Below are 15,749 nucleotides of genomic sequence, written 5' to 3'. Positions count from 1 at the left end.
TAAAGATGATTTAAACCACTGGTTGCAAAGTTTGTTTTGGAGGGACTCAGAAATTCTATCATAGGATGTTACCTATTACGGTGTTGTGAAACGTAAAATAAACTTTTATAATAAAACATCGACAACTTTTTCTTCCTTCTACTCTATTCGTGTACAAACTTGTACTTTTAAATGAGATTTCAGCTAAATGAGACGTGAAGAAGATCAGAAATGGATGAAAAAATGTTTTATTTCAGACAAATGGGAACATATGAAGAAATAATGAGTCTGAACAAGTAAAAAGTCACGATTGGCTGTATGTGGTACAATGTTTGCAGATGACAGACTAAAAGATCAGTTAACAGATAAGATAATCAGATAATCAGTGCCAGTCCTAAGTGTTGTGAAATTTTAAAGTTTTTAACAACCAACCTCTGTTACAGTGCATAAAGTACAGCCAAAACTAAATCATAACAGGATCTTGGTAATCTTTTCACACCTCTGAGGTAGCAGTTCTTACTCTTCGTTACCTCTCATCTGAATATTTTTTGATTTCTGTTTACCTGTTTTTTTTCTAAAATCAAGTGTAATAGTAGCACTGCGGTGTTAAATAACAAATACAACAGTGGACCTGTGTTTTTTAATGTCAGTTTTCTGGTTAAAATTCGGTGGAAATCAGGTTTCAAAACCAGTGTAGTGCTGCCATTTGTGTTGTGCGTTCATCTTTCCCTTTATCATTGCATCCTATAGGTAAACCAGAACAGTCTGACAAAACCAGTCTTCCCCCCAGGCAGGGAAAAAAAAAAACATTTTACAGGTGCTTGACGGTGCAAGTTTGGCTGCCAAAACATACAGTTTTATGGTCCAAAAGCAGTTTGGACAAAGAAACACAAGGGTGACGTGATGCTGGGGAGCTGGACTTGTGAAGAGTCTCGCATGGACTCGATGTGTTTAGCTTTTAGTAAATTACAAAATAAAAGATCATGACACATTCTCAGTTGGTTGTGAATAAGAATGCAGTTTGCACTTTCTGAGCAGGATTTCCTCGGCCCTGCAGTGTCCGACGGCCAGCAGACAGTTCACTTATTCCCAGTGAGGTAAAGCAGAACAGCATTCGGGACTTCCAGGGTTTCATCCTCCACCAACACAATGTCATAAGAGTCCAAGTATGACTGCTTCCTCTCCTCCACCTGAGGAATAACAAAACAGGTGAGAGGTGTTAAAGTTCAGTTCTTCTCTTAGATGGTAGATGTGAATGTATTTGGCATTAAGGCTGCAAAATATATTGTTTCTGCATTGATATTACAATGTGAATTAAGACACATGAACTCGAATACATCAGGCTACAACTTTAACGAGTTTTTTTAAACTTGATATAAAAGAGACAAAGTTTGTTGAACTTAAGGCTCCATGTGTGCAGCAAAATGAGAAACACAAAAGATCAGTTGTATAGCTGAACAATTAATGAAATATTAATCATGATTTTGGCTTTCTATAGTTAAATTAATGTGGCTGATTGTGATGTTGACGTTTCTAATGCTCCATTCCATCCGCTGTAGCTAAAATTAATTGGTTTCACCTTAAGTGAATCTGATACTAGAACATCTCATTTATCACTCTTTTTAAAGTAATTTTTGGTCTCCCGGTTGTCTGAGTTGCTGTAACTGAGTGGAGACTAGAGGATTCTCTGCCCTCTGTTCTAAAGTAGCTTCCAATAATAAAAACTTGTCCAAAACTAACAAAAATTTGTATAAAATGACTTTAATTAGTCCACAGTGACTCAAAATATGTTTAAAATGACTTAAAACTTGCCCAAAACGACTCAGAATTTGTAGATGATCACAATTAAAGTCAAATTAAGTGGAGACAAGAGGCTTCTCTGTGTACAGCAGACTAGCTAGCTTCTCCTAGAGCCTGAAATTACAATTTCTGTCCAGAAACTAATCAAAACTTGTCCAACATGACTCCAGATTTTTCAAATATAACTTAAAACTTTTCAAAATTGTCTTGGAACTTTTCCCACATGACTCAAAATCACAAACATCTGTCCATAGTGACCTAAAATTAGTCCAAAATTACTCAAAACAACACAGATTTTGCTGATTTTGCCTTATTTCACTCTTTTCAAAAGTAACATTTGGTCTCTTAGCTGCTGCAGTAACTGAGTGGAGATTAGAAGTTTCTCTGTGTTCAGTCGACTAGTTAACTTCTGCATCCATCGAAAAGCAGTTGTTTGTCAAGTGAGGAATTTTGTGTACATCTCTAGAAGATTAATTTAAGCCTTATTTTGATTCAGATTTGTACATTAACAGAAATGTAGCACAACATGGAAGCGAAAGCAGAGCTCTGTTTATTTCAAAGTGCAGTAAAAATTATTTGTCTTTAAAATCAATGAATAATCATGATCTCAACCTTGATCTAAACAATCCTGATTTAGATTTTGGCCTTAATTGTGTAGTCCTAGAAGAAGTGTGGAATTATTTTACTACAGAAGGGATGATGTTGACCGAAAACAGGTTTTCTGTTGTTGCTGTCATCGAAAGCAAAAAAATGTTACAATGCTTTTGTCAGAATTATGCCATATGAGGGAAGCAATTTCACAGCTTTTTTTAAGTTGTTTTTTATTGTCCATGCAGATGCACCTCCCAGCAGAACCACAGTCATTTTAGAAAAGATGCATTCTTTCAAAATTTGCATAATCTAGAGAAAATTCCTGTATTTTTTAATGTTGCAGACAAACACAGCATCACAATATCACCTTTTTTCCAGTGTTGTGCAGCCCTAATTTAACAGCCATTTAAAACTGTTATCCAAATCGTTTCGGTGAACATGAGAGTGGATGCTTTTTTCATACCTTGTCATTGAGGTACCCGATCTTGAGGATGTTTTCCATATCCTGAACTCCATCAGCCATGGTCAGATCTCCCAGAGAGTCTCCCATCAGCAGAACGTTGGGTCGAGTTCTCAGCTCCTGGAAGTGTCCGGTGTTCAGCAGCGCTCCTTCTCTTTTATTGTAGATGTGGATCAGCTCTCCTTTGAAAGCCTTCAGCAGCCCCTGTTCAAAGAGATCAAATAAAATCATCATTTAAACCCCTTCTGTGGGAGGAAAACTGCAGTTTGTAGTTGTAGCTACTCACGGTCTCGTCGAAGTCCATGTAGTTGGAGAAGACTTTGACGTTAGAGTGGAAGACGCCGGCCTGACGGATCACCTCCTCCAGGATGTCTCCGATTCCAGCAGAGAAGATGAGCAGAGGGATGCTGTGTTCGTACAGGTGGTTGAAGAAGAGCTGGTTGCCCTCCCTGTTAGAATACCCGTTAATTATTAAAATATCTGGGTTTTTTTTTTTTTTAAACACTCAAACTCCCAAATGGATTTTCTTGTACCTCAGCATGGCCTCAGACTCCCGAACTGCCACCTCCAACATGTCCTTCTTAATCTTCTGCTGGACCAGGAGTTCATGAGCTTTAGTCCACCTGGGAGAACATTTTTAGCATAGTTTGCTTGAAACTTTATTTTATAAAATAAAACTCTGGATATTTAAAATTGTATCTGTGAAGTTTTAGATGAGTATCTCGAGTACTTTTCGAGATACTTTTAAAAATATTCAAGCGACGACCCATTTGTAGGAAGATTTTTTTTCACTCATTGAAATTTGAGGCTGTTTGAATGACAACAAATCAGGAACTAAAATGATGTTATATCCCTGAATTTAAAACTTTCAGAACCATTTTGATTTGATTTGGTTCAGGCGATTTAAAAATACTTTTGTTTTTGTAGTACAACTTCTTGTACCTGCCGAATTAGTTTTAAAAGCTCAACAAAAATAACTTTTCTTTTTGTGACCAAGTGTTCATTTTAGTAAGTATTTTATAGAGTTTCTTTGTATTATGGTGACATGCAGCTATACGGTTCAGAAAATATCACTAGTTGACTTCTGAATTATCACTATTTTGTTAATGTACTTAAAGATGGGATTTTTCATGATGGCGTAATTGTTTTTTCGTGTTTCAACTCACCCATTATCAGAAATTATTTTATCTGTTTGTCCAATAATACAGATTTTAAATCAATGACATGAGAAATAACAGTGGAAATTTCAGGCTTTTTTCTTTAATAGTTCCTGAGATACTGACGTTCAAAACAGCCTTAAATGTCAATGTGAAAAAAAACTTGCTGAAAGTGGAATCAAAGTTTTAAAAATAATTTATATGGAAAGTGTTGGATATATCCAGCTAAAATTTCACAAATATCGTTCCAAATATCCATATTTTATGCTGCAAAAACTTAAGGCAGTTTGGTAAATTTTTGTGTTAGATACTCACCACTCCACCATGAGAGGCAGCTTCTCCTCTACTGACCGTGTGGAGTCGATCTCGATGGGATAGTACGTGTTTAGAAGCTCCTTAAGCTGAAGAAAACAGGACAGAGTGAAATTCTCCTGCCAGTAAACATCTAAACAGTTATATTTAATCCCATTTAGCCACAGAGATGCTCCAGACAGACCCTCAGAGGGAACTTTACTGTCAGATTAGATGACAGAACTTTTATTGCATTAGGTTGCAATAATGACAAAATCCTGACACTTTTTTAAAAATTTGCAGTATTTTCTCCTCATAATACTTTTCACATATTCCTCACTGCAGATACAAAAACTGAAAATAAGATCTGACAGAGGAAGAATCATTTAAATGTCTGCATTACTGCTGGATAAGCTGTAAGCCACAGATCAGTTTAGTCAGTCTGTTGTATATTTCTGTTTCTCCTGTCAGCCACTAGATGGCAGACATGATCAGTGCAAGGACTAGATGGATAAATGAAGTACAGCACAAGAATATACTGCAAGTAAGACGTGTTGCTGTTGAGAAAAGTTTGCAGAAAGTTGCTTTTAAGATTTATGAAGTGGATAAAATGCAATAATTCTCATATCTCAGCATTGGTTTACAAGTAGAGGAAAACTCCAAATCAAAATAGCTGATTGTTTTCAGAGAAACTTTGTCCAGAAGCTGAAACTTGCATGTTATTTTGAACTGTTAGTTTGTCCTGTTGTAGTGTTTATTGGTATAATAACTACATCAAACATTAAGGCTGAAGAATTATTCTATTATAAGTCAAAATTGCAATTTAAACTGATGCATTTAGCAACTCCTAAAGGCTGTAATGTTGGATATATTATTATTTAAAGACCCAAAATTAAAACTGTTCTGCTGTTTGACAGTCAAACTATTGACGGTATTTCTTATAGTAATGCTCCATCACATTTTCAATCTATTACAATACTAAACTAAAGCTTGACTTTCAAAAGAATTATATCACAAATCAAACCCAAGATATTTTCTCCAAATCATTCAGCTCTACTATAAGCTAGATGATTATTGCAGTGATGCAGTTAGTTTTAGTTTCATTACCTTCTGGTAAATATTTATCAGTGTTGGAACCAAAGTACTGCTAAATGAGATGACAAAATCCTACATTCATACTTAAAAAGCTCTTTTTACTATAATATTATCAACTGTAAGACCATTTTAATGACAATATACGGACGCACTTAATGAAAATAGTCCTGCTTCTACACTACAGCATCCTTCCTACCTGTTCTTTGCAGTCGCTGGAGATGAGTTTGCTGTTGTCAAGAATATCTGCAAATGAAGAACACAAAATGATGCAGACATTAAATATGTAGCTAAACCCAACTACATCTAACTCGTACTTACTGTGACAGGTCGGGCATCTTTTTCCGTTGTATGCAAATCTCGTTAGGGTCATATCAAAATCTGAGATCACCTGGATGAAAGAGATAAACGTTATTAGCATCAGTCTATAATATATTTATGGTGTTGACTGTGTTTCTGAGAGCCGTCAGGTTACCTGCAGGGTGTTGGAACCAGCCTTCACCATCGACTGCAGGATCTCCTGAACCCTCTGAGGGTCCCTCATACACACTGAGGGGTTGGACAGCTCTGGAATCTGTGCAGGTGTAGCGATAAAACCAGGAATTGAACGGTCAGTATCACAGCGACAATAACGCAAACACGACTCCTGAAATCTGCTGTCAGACTCTGTGTTGTGTTGAACAAATAGAGAATGTCACCTTGTTTTCTTTGGTTTTAGCCATAAAAAACACACAGCAGCCGCATCCAAATGGTGTCCTCACTGAGAGATTTAAACCATCAGCACCATCAGATCAGTCCATACAGTTATAGTTTAAGCAAATATTGCTTCCTCTGAACAGTTATTTTCAGTTGCATGAGGATTACTACAGCAGGTGTTTCAGTTTTGCAGCTTTAGGGCAATCATTTTTGCAGTAGTGGTGATACTGCATTCACAGAACTGATCTGATCATTACAGTAAATAAAGAAAACATCAGCCAAAAATGACAACACAATGTATTATCCTCAGCCTGTAAATTGCAGTAGATAACATATTCCAGTAGATTCCAGTTTTTAATACAGTTGCAATAATTAATCGATAAATTAGCTATTAAATTAATCTGCAGCTATTTTTAAAAATGAATTAGTTTGATTTGTGGACAAAACTAGACATTTGTCAGTGTGGACTTTAGCAAACACTGATGGACTTTTTTTTTCACCATTTTGATTTGAGTCAAGCGGACAGTCTGCAGTGAAAATAATCATTAGTCACAGCCCTAATTTAATGTTTGACAGGAATACTTTCTAAAACCTAACTCAAATGCTGATGATATTAAAGCATTAATGACATTTTTTTTTCTTCTGTTTTTAAGCAGTTGCATCCAAATTACCAAAAAGGTCCAGAAAGTATGTAAATAAAAATCAGAATGCTCTGGCTTCTTCCTTGTAGAATCTGACTGTTTAGGTTTGATCTGCCACCAACACAACAAGTTAAACAGTTTAGTTTCTGCTACAACATTAAAAACACAGAAAGTTCATCTGCAGCACATTTTTTCAGAAACAGAACTGTAGTTTATCTGAACACAGAACAGTGTGCACAATTTTAACTTCTATGAGCCCTGCTCCCACTGAACAAACGCTCCTCCTCCTCATAAATCCAAGTTTAACCCCTAAATAACACAACATGTGGCTGGAGTTTTGCAGAACTTATTAACTTTCAGGCAGTAAACACACTCCAACTGGACAGGTGTGAGCTAACCTGGCAGGTGTTAGCGTCAGGCTAAATAACATTTAACCAACTAATTTATGTATCGCTGCACAGCATTAGTTAGTATGAAAACAATGACAATACGATGGAATAACAGACAATTTGTAGTTCTGTGATAAACAGATACTCTAAATTAGCTAACAAAGAGAAGCAGCAGCTAGCTACACTTCAGCAGAGTTAGCTTTAGCCTACTAGTACGCAAGTTCACCGGTGTCGTTTTTTTTTTTATCTTTATCGTGTTTGTTGTATATTTAAAACATTTCCGAATAATATTACCATTTTTCCGAAAAGTACTGCAGATCAGTGGAGGTTACTTTGTCATCAGCTATGAGTCTTGTCTGATTTTTATCGCTTCTAAGTGAACGACAGATTCATCTGTTAGCGAGAGCTGCCGTGCTGCCTTCACTGACAGTCGGAAATGTCACAATTTTTCCACGTTGAACTTAAATTACAAATTAGATAGGTAGATATCACGTGCTGATGCTGTTTAACTAACTAAAAAGTGAAGCTGAGTAAAAATTATGAATGTGGACTGTCTCAATAAGGTACAATTAAAGGTACGGAAATAGACTTTTTAAATTTACGAGCCTATGTGGAAGATTTGAAGGCATCAGCGCTACTTGTGTAACTCGAGGTGAAACAGTGTGTTCTCTTCCCCAAATACAAAGGCACCGATATAAGGTTCCTATGAGGGCTGCACAAAATCGTTTTATTTTGTTATTTTGCAAAATATGTTGCTAATAAAAATATACTAGAATTGTCACAAGATGGCTGGCACCTAAAAAAAAACCCATAAATTTTAGAAAGATTGGGGTGATTTTGTGTTGTATTTTATTTAGTATTTTTTTAAGGACTGCAAAAACATCTAAACTAGTTTTTGCTTTGGATGACATTCAGATCTGGGTTTGCGCTTGTTATACTGGTGCGTATTGAGTGAAAGAAATTAGTTGTGTTGCCTCTTGTAATTGCAATTTTTGGTCAACATCCTTTCTGTAGCTGAAATATTTTCATACAACTGACTGGAACAGCAAGTTTGTGGTTTAAATGATGATCGCAATTGTTTTGACCAATATCTATGATAGCATAACTATTCATGACAGTTATTCACAGATTTTTTTGAGAAAGTATTTTTTATTTTTTCACATTTGAATAAACAGAACCCTGCTTGCACTTCCATCTTGTGCCACATTCCTGCTTGGACAATTTTGGAATTATTTTGGAGAAATTTCAAGACATTTTGGATGAATTTATTGTGGGCAATATGGGAGTCATTTTAGACAGGTTTTGAGCCATTTAGGACTTTTTTTTGGCCTTTTTGACAAATTTGAAGACATTTAATTGAGGGTTTTGTTTTTTTTTTAAAGACATTTTGGACAATTTCTGAACTACTTTGGGCAATGCAGCCTCACATGTAGGCTACAGTAGAAGCTAGCTGGCCAGCAGTGCACAGAGAAGCTTCTAGTCTCCACTCAGTTACTGCAGCTGAGAGACCAAAACGTAGTTTGAGAAAGGCGAGAAAAGGCATGTTAATGACAGATTTACCCAAGTTAAAACTAAGCAATTTTAGCTTATTTCTGTGAATGGAGCATTTTAAACATCTAGTTCAAAGCTGATAATATTCTTTCAATCGTGGGAAGCCAAAATCATGATTATTTTGATTCATTTTTTGCACCGAAATCTTTATTTTCAGTGCTTCTCACCTCTTCTTCGCTTATTTTGCTGTGCACATGTATCCTGCATGTCAATAAACTCAGTCTTTTACATAAGCATGATTCAAAAATACTTAAATCAGAGTATATGATATTCAATCAGTCTTCTCTTGCGAATTAGTTATGGGAAAAAAGAACTGTACAAGTTTCCTTTTTGTATCAAGCAGCAAAAGAAGTTGTAGCCTGATGCGTTTGAGTTAATTTCTTTTTTATAACATTGAAGTGTCGATGCAAAAACTGCATATCATCATCAAGGAGACCCTTTAAATATTACAAAACAACAAAAACAGCACCCATTTATTACTGCAGACATTGAAACTTTCAAATGACTCAAGCTAAAATATATTTAAATCAGTGATTAACACAGTCCAATAAAGGAAAAAATACACTACATGTGCAATAATTAATCAGTTACAAAACAACTTTAATTGCAAGTGATGACATTAGCATTTCTTACATCCAATATAAGGACACAATGTCAGACTATCACATGCAAAGCAAATTACATAGCTTATTTCAGTTAATATTCGCAGTGCTATTTATGTTGGTCATAAAGTGGAAATGAATATCATTTCTGCGCTCTGTAACCTCGATGTTGTAATTAAGCGCTGCACGGACAGTGGGAATATCTGAATGTCAGTCACAACACATTCATATAACAGTCCCTTTTGCTTTGCCTACAAGTCTGATTCCTTTTCATCTCAGTTCTAAGACTCTTTGGTGGGTTAAAGGAGACCGCAGAGCGACATAACAGATCTCCATTATACACCCAGCTGCAGGTGAAGTACAGTAACACAAGGTTTTACTCGACATTTGATGCTGGAAACAAATCCGCCGATGAAGATAACACGTTTTATTTTTTCACATTTTTGGAGGAAGATCAAATCTTACTGGCTGGAAGCTGGCTAAAATAAATCAGTTCCAAAATACAATCACCTTGTCTGATATGAAACAAATGAAATAGGTAAAGTCAAAGTGCAGTAGCTACTAATTCCTATGCTTCTTTAAGACTTTACAAACAATTAGATGTGGAAAAGTGCTGTTCTAGAGAAGCTTCTTTGCAAACACGCTTCCACAAACATACTTAAACACATAAATTATGCACCTTTCTTGAATACACTGACCAACAGACTTCCAAAGTGCAAAATAAAGGAATGATTGAGCCTTTTTGCCAATGATTAGAGCTTAATGCAGCGACAGAAGAGAATGCTAAGCAAAGGAATGATTTCATTACATCTCATCACATCTTTTGGGATATTACAGTTCTCTCTCTCATTGCATCACCTCTCCAGAAACCTGAAGAAATTAGCGTTCGCAACAAAAACGACAGAAATGTTCTCTGTACAACTGCTGAAGAGAATCTAAAAGCAAACTAGCCTAGAGGAGTTTAACAGCCTTTCCGGATCAGTTCATGTTTAGTTGTTAAGGCTGCACAGTAACAAGCAGAGCCATTCTAATAGAGCAGTTATGATCTAAGTTCTGGACCGATGTTACACTTGCATGAGGAGATTGTCACAGTGTTACAATGGAATGAGACTTCATTAAGAATGTAGGAATGCCGTTATTACTAATGTCACATATCCTTCCCAGTAGAGGCATACGATTAAGGAATGTAAAATATCCATATAAACAGCTTTTTACTATTTATGTACAAACAGATAAACAGCATCTATACCAACATTAATGACTAGAGGATATTCAGTTGTTGGCTGCTATATAACACTCTTATTCACATGTTTACATTTCCCTCTTCGCAGACCTCCAGCTGGTCAGCACTCGCCTGCCCACGCACTTCATGGCTTTCCACAAATCAGCCATTAACACAACACAGCATGACAGCTGATGGCGCATAGTTCTGATTAATGAAATCCAGAATGAGAGCAACACAAGACCCGCTGCAGCTTGTTACGTATGAATGGTGGTTTGCGGTGAAACGGTGGTTGGTGATCCTCGGACAGAGTTCTTGGACGACTTGTTCAGCACTCGATCTGTGACTGGAGCTGCCGGCGCAGGGTGAGGGTGCGCCGGTGGAGCTGCTGCATCTGCTGCATGCGATCCCGCTGGCGAGCCAGGTTCTGGGGCATGGGGTACCGCTGGCAGCCGTACAGGAAGCGGTACGGGATGCGAACGTGGCAGGCCGTGGCCCGACAGCGAGGTTGAGGCATGGGCGGCAGCAGCATCCAGCGCTTCCTCTCGGCGCAGTAGCGGTAGGCCTCCTTGCGATACTGCTTATCCACGTCGTCGCTGTTCTTCCAGCCTCCGATGATGAAGACGTCCTCGTCAAAGTGGCAGATAGCGGCGCCCTCGATGCTGGTTACCTCTGGCGGAAGGCTCTCCAGGATCTCGTCGGAGATACGGACGCTAATCTTCTGCCTGGCAACCTCGTCCCGCACAGTGTAGCTCTTGGGACAGCAGGAAGCTGTGTGGTAGAAATTTGTGGAAGCTACGGCCATCTGAAAGATGCAGTAGTTGTCGATGAGCGGTAAGGAGTCGACATCCTGCCACTGTCGGCTCTCAGTGTCGTAGCGCGTTGTCACCGTCTTCAGTCCGTCCTCGTTGTCTGTATCGACAGGTGTACGTGCCGTCACGTAGACATATCGGTCCTCCACGCTCACTGCCTTCACGTCTCGCAGGATCTTTGGGGCAGATTCCAAGTTGTGCCACTTGTCCTGCTCGGGCTCGTACACACTGACGTCTTTGAAGCCTGGACTGAAGTTGCCGTGACCACCGATGCTGTACAAGATATCCTTGATGCAGGTGAGGCCAAAAGAGTGCTTCCGTGTGGTCAGGTTGCTCACCTGCTCCCAGGTGTTGCGATTGGGGTTGTACCGTTCCACCGTCTTAGCAAAGCCTGGTTCCATAGATCCAGCTACGTAGACGTGGGACTCTGTGGCGGCAATGGCGTGGCCATCCAGGTGGTTGTGGATGTGTGGCAGATTGACCCAGCGGTCTTCGTAAATGAAGTAGCCAACACACTCGCTCAGGTAGTCCCCTCCCTCCGACACTCCGCCCACTACCATGATAACGTCCATATTCTGGCCAAAGCGAGGCTGAAAGGAGGCCATGTGGGACGACCAGAATTCCATATCAGCAGATTTGAGGTTTTCAAAGCGGATGGCGTGGCCCTCCACTGCCTCCGACACCAGCCGCAGACAGGCCTCGTTGGCGGCCACCAGTCGCTCGTTCTTCACCACCCTGGTCAGGTAGGTGGGCTTGATCTGCGGCAGCCTCAGGAGACGAAACAGCTCCTCAAAATATCGGCCTCGCTCCTCCGGGTTTTTCTGCACCCACTTCACCACGGCCTCAAACAGAACCTCCTCAGAATCCACTGTGATCTCAGCATCAGACAGCCAATCACGGACCAGGTGGAAGGGCAGCGTGTAGAACTCCTCATCCTGGATCACCTTGTGGAAGTTGCGTCGGATCATGTCTGCAGCTCGTAGGGCCAGTTGGTCCAAAGTGTACATGTGGGCTAAACTGTGCACCGCCACGCAGTTAGTCAGGCTCAGCTTCTTCTTCAGGAACTCACCACAGAAATCCTTCAGCTGCAGCAGCAGGAACCTAATGAAGTAAACAGAGAAAACACAGTTAAGCAGGTCTTTTCTAGACGATACTATTCAATTTCAACAGGATCAGCCAGATCAGACTTTAATATCGACTTCAGTGCACAAATATAACACTTTAAACATCCCATATAGTGTTAAATAAATAAATCTAATTTCAATGTGGTTTTTTTTGTCATTAAAACTTAGAGGTTTAAAACAAAACCTGTGAGAATATGAAAATGGCTGCCTCTCACCCCGCCTTAACTAGCCTTTCAGCTTTACAAGACAGCCAGAATTCTGTTCAGTCGGTAAGTAGGAACTGGGTAACCAAATGTCATCAAACTAGCCAGCAGAGCTCACCAAATGTTGCTGCAAGAGTGAAAGCAAGAGTCTTGATGCACTCCCAAAATCTGAGGAACCAAACACCCAGTGGATTCCTTTCAGTTTTGATGGTTATGTCACCAAAACAATAGCACAATCCTCAATGCTAGGCCTTGTTTTCATTTTAATTTACATATTATTCTGTTTCTGTTGTCATTCAGCAGAACACGTATTAAATAGTGACTGAAACGGTGCTCATGTTCACTGCTAAACTACTGAATTTACCTCATCTGATGAAGTTACCGATCGTATGAGTTAAAAACAATAGCGGTGCTGAGGATTTTGCAATATTTCCATGTTGAATTATCGCTCAGAGAGGAAGTTAGAAGCGATAGAGTCCTGTGGTGAACTTTTTTGCTCTGCAGTTAATCGCAGATGCAGAGAGAGTCTCATTCCTGTAGGGGGTGGGGACAGCAGCTCAGGTGCAATTAAAGCTAGATACATTTTTTAAAAAACTGCTTATTTAGAACAGTCACGGTGAAATTAACCATTTTTGCAGGATTTTGAGCTGAAAAACTGAAAGACATTCTGAAAACGTGAGACTTTGACAGCAATATGGGAGCTTAAAGTCAACAGAAGGCCTCCTGCTTTGACTGTGAACTCTGTAAAACACACAACCACACAGGTGAGTATGAACAGATGCTACCTGTCCGCCAGCTCCAGGACTTCGTGCACGTTGCAGGTGCTGACTCGTATTTCTCCGGTGTACATGTACTGGATGACGCTCTCCACCGTCTCCGGGTCGGGCCCCAGCTCCGAGCTCCACTCCTTCATCTCCACTCGTCCAGACAGCGACTCGGAGAACTGCCCCCCCAGCAGCGGGGTGAAGTAGTCGGTGGCCGCGGCCAGCACCGACCTGTGTGCGGAGAACTCGCAGCTCTGGACGCTGCCGGTGGCCGCCCCGCTGCTGAAGGCCAGCGTCACGTCGCAGAACAAGCCCTGCTTCCGCTGCTCGTTCTGCCGCCGAGACAGCTCCGAGCAGTGGGAGGACGAGGTGAAGTCCTCGGCCTCTTCCGCGTCCCCGTCCCCGGCCAGCGCGCTGGGTGTGCCGCTGGCTCCGCCGCCGCCGCTCCGGGCCGAGTCCTCCGGGTTGGGGGCCGCCGCTGCCATCGTGCTGCCGGCGCTGGAGGTGAGCAGAGCAGGGAGATGAAGGAAACTAGAGACGGAGAGGAGGCGACATACGCAGCCGCACATACATGGAGGCCGAGAGGGGGTTAGTGAAGAGCGGTTCGTGTTGGAGGCGAATAGTGATGGTCCTCTGATACCCGAGGCTTCGACACATGCGCTGTAGCTCATGAAGCAAACGTATCGAGCCACTGTGCCGAGGCGTGGTTTGGTCACGTGACTCAAGACGTTTGACGCACTCAACTGCTTCGAATCACCTGATTGGTTCGGTTTGTTATGTGAATCACTCAGCGGGATCGAGTGTTCCGGGATAGGAGATCCCTAGTTAGTGTTGTTAATTTGAATTGTTTTTCGCAGAATAGATTGGTTTTTTTGCTGTTGTTTTTGCTTTGAGAGTTAGTAGTATGTCAGATTTTGTAGAGAATAGATAGATAGATAGATTTATTTATATATATATATATATATATATATATATATATATATATATATATATATATATATATATATATATATATATATATATATATATTCCCAACTCACCACCCCCATGACACAACACCTGGCACAGAACCTTGTCAGGTGCTTAGCTGACAGACTACAAACCAAAGAAAAGAACAGTTCACTGACTGTGGCTCTGCAGTTCAAAAATTTTGGATTCACCAATCAGAGTGGCAGCCAGTGTGAAAGAACATTTAATAACAGAATGCACAACAATTAACATAAAGAATGCCAAGCAGCAGTCATCTATGTCACAAGCACCACCACAGCCTCGTCCTCCACCACCAGCAGCACCTTCCACAGGTATTTTTTTTTCTCTTCTGAATAGGGAATGACTGACATTTCTGGTGATGATGATGATGATCTTCAATATTTTTCAGTTCAACTGTGGAGCCTATTGGACGAAGACGCAAGTAGAGCCTGGCAAATGCAAAGCGCCACAGCGAATGCAATTGTAGAAAGAACGGCAGACCCACTGGCTTACTGGGCAACCCACAAAACCGTTTACCTAAACTTGTACAATGGAGCCAAACATTTCCTGTGTACCTCAGCCTCATCTGTGCCGTGTGAACAGGTTTTTTTTTCTAAGGCTGGGGAGATAGTGAGTAAAAGAAGGAACTGCTTGAGTCCCAAACAATATTCCCTCTAATTTTTCCTGAGTGTGAGCAAACACACAAACTCCCTGAGCGTTCCTTGGACCACTGTGAGCAACATCAGACATCTGCACTGTGGTCACACCAGCATCACATCCATTCAAGTTACATGGTTTATTAAAAGAATCAAATTACAGCATTTACATTTCTGTTAAAACACTTTGTCAACAGGAGCCAGTTGAAGGCTGCAGTGATTTTAGTGACACTACAATGTATAAGAGTGAAGTTATTGAATATTTGTCTCTCTTTACTGTTGCAGCGGTTTTGCAAATTGCAGACGGACCCTGTTCACTCCATAGACACCAATGTTATTCCTGTAGCTTGAAAGACAGCTACTTTTGATAAAACTGGGCTTGTAGCACATTGTCTGCCTTGCAACAATGGGAAAGAGGCACTGTTTATGTTTTGACAACCTATATCTAATGAGTTATTGATGCTGGAAGTCCGAATCTGTGAATATCTTTCCAACTTTACTGAACTTGGGGCCACTACCACCTAAGGAGTGATATATTTAATTTTGAAAAAAGCATTTAGCCATACTTAAAGCTTTAAGTGCTTTATTAATACGGAACTAAAAATTTTGTATTGTTTTATTATCACAGGTTCTGTCTGAAAAGAGGTGGCATCATTTTAAACAGTGAAATCAAACTAACAAAATGTAATGACCAACCAGTGAACAATACTGGATTCTGCAAAAACATAAACAACTTTTTTAAAAATCTAA

General features: G+C 40.0%; 2 protein-coding genes across 3 annotated transcripts; both read right to left on the bottom strand.

Moving 5' to 3' along the window:
* Positions 1 to 211: 211 nt before the first annotated feature.
* LOC111584510 (cytosolic 5'-nucleotidase 3-like) lies at positions 212 to 7,540 on the bottom strand. Of its 2 annotated transcripts, XM_055005184.1 has the most exons (10): positions 7,391 to 7,512; positions 6,069 to 6,130; positions 5,846 to 5,944; positions 5,692 to 5,761; positions 5,570 to 5,616; positions 4,303 to 4,388; positions 3,364 to 3,453; positions 3,117 to 3,279; positions 2,834 to 3,034; positions 212 to 1,169 (listed from the first exon to the last, which is right to left on the bottom strand). In XM_055005184.1, the coding sequence occupies exons 2-10, from the start codon at positions 6,090 to 6,092 to the stop codon at positions 1,059 to 1,061; spliced, it is 891 nt and encodes a 296-aa protein (XP_054861159.1). In that variant the 5' UTR covers positions 6,093 to 6,130; positions 7,391 to 7,512; the 3' UTR covers positions 212 to 1,058. The 2 variants fall into 2 exon arrangements, with proteins under 2 accessions (XP_054861159.1, XP_023149436.1); XM_023293668.3 differs by lacking the exon at positions 6,069 to 6,130 and having other exon boundaries at positions 7,391 to 7,540.
* Positions 7,541 to 9,230: 1,690 nt separating this feature from the next.
* Positions 9,231 to 14,063, bottom strand: LOC111584514 (kelch-like protein 11). Its single transcript, XM_023293672.3, has 2 exons — positions 13,396 to 14,063; positions 9,231 to 12,384 (listed from the first exon to the last, which is right to left on the bottom strand). The coding sequence occupies exons 1-2, from the start codon at positions 14,043 to 14,045 to the stop codon at positions 10,800 to 10,802; spliced, it is 2,235 nt and encodes a 744-aa protein (XP_023149440.3). The 5' UTR covers positions 14,046 to 14,063; the 3' UTR covers positions 9,231 to 10,799.
* Between the last annotated feature and the right edge of the window lie 1,686 nt (positions 14,064 to 15,749).

The sequence above is a fragment of the Amphiprion ocellaris genome, chromosome 19 (genome assembly GCF_022539595.1).
Source record: "Amphiprion ocellaris isolate individual 3 ecotype Okinawa chromosome 19, ASM2253959v1, whole genome shotgun sequence".
Taxonomy (NCBI): domain Eukaryota; kingdom Metazoa; phylum Chordata; class Actinopteri; family Pomacentridae; genus Amphiprion; species Amphiprion ocellaris.
This window is presented reverse-complemented; position numbering and strand designations above follow the sequence as displayed.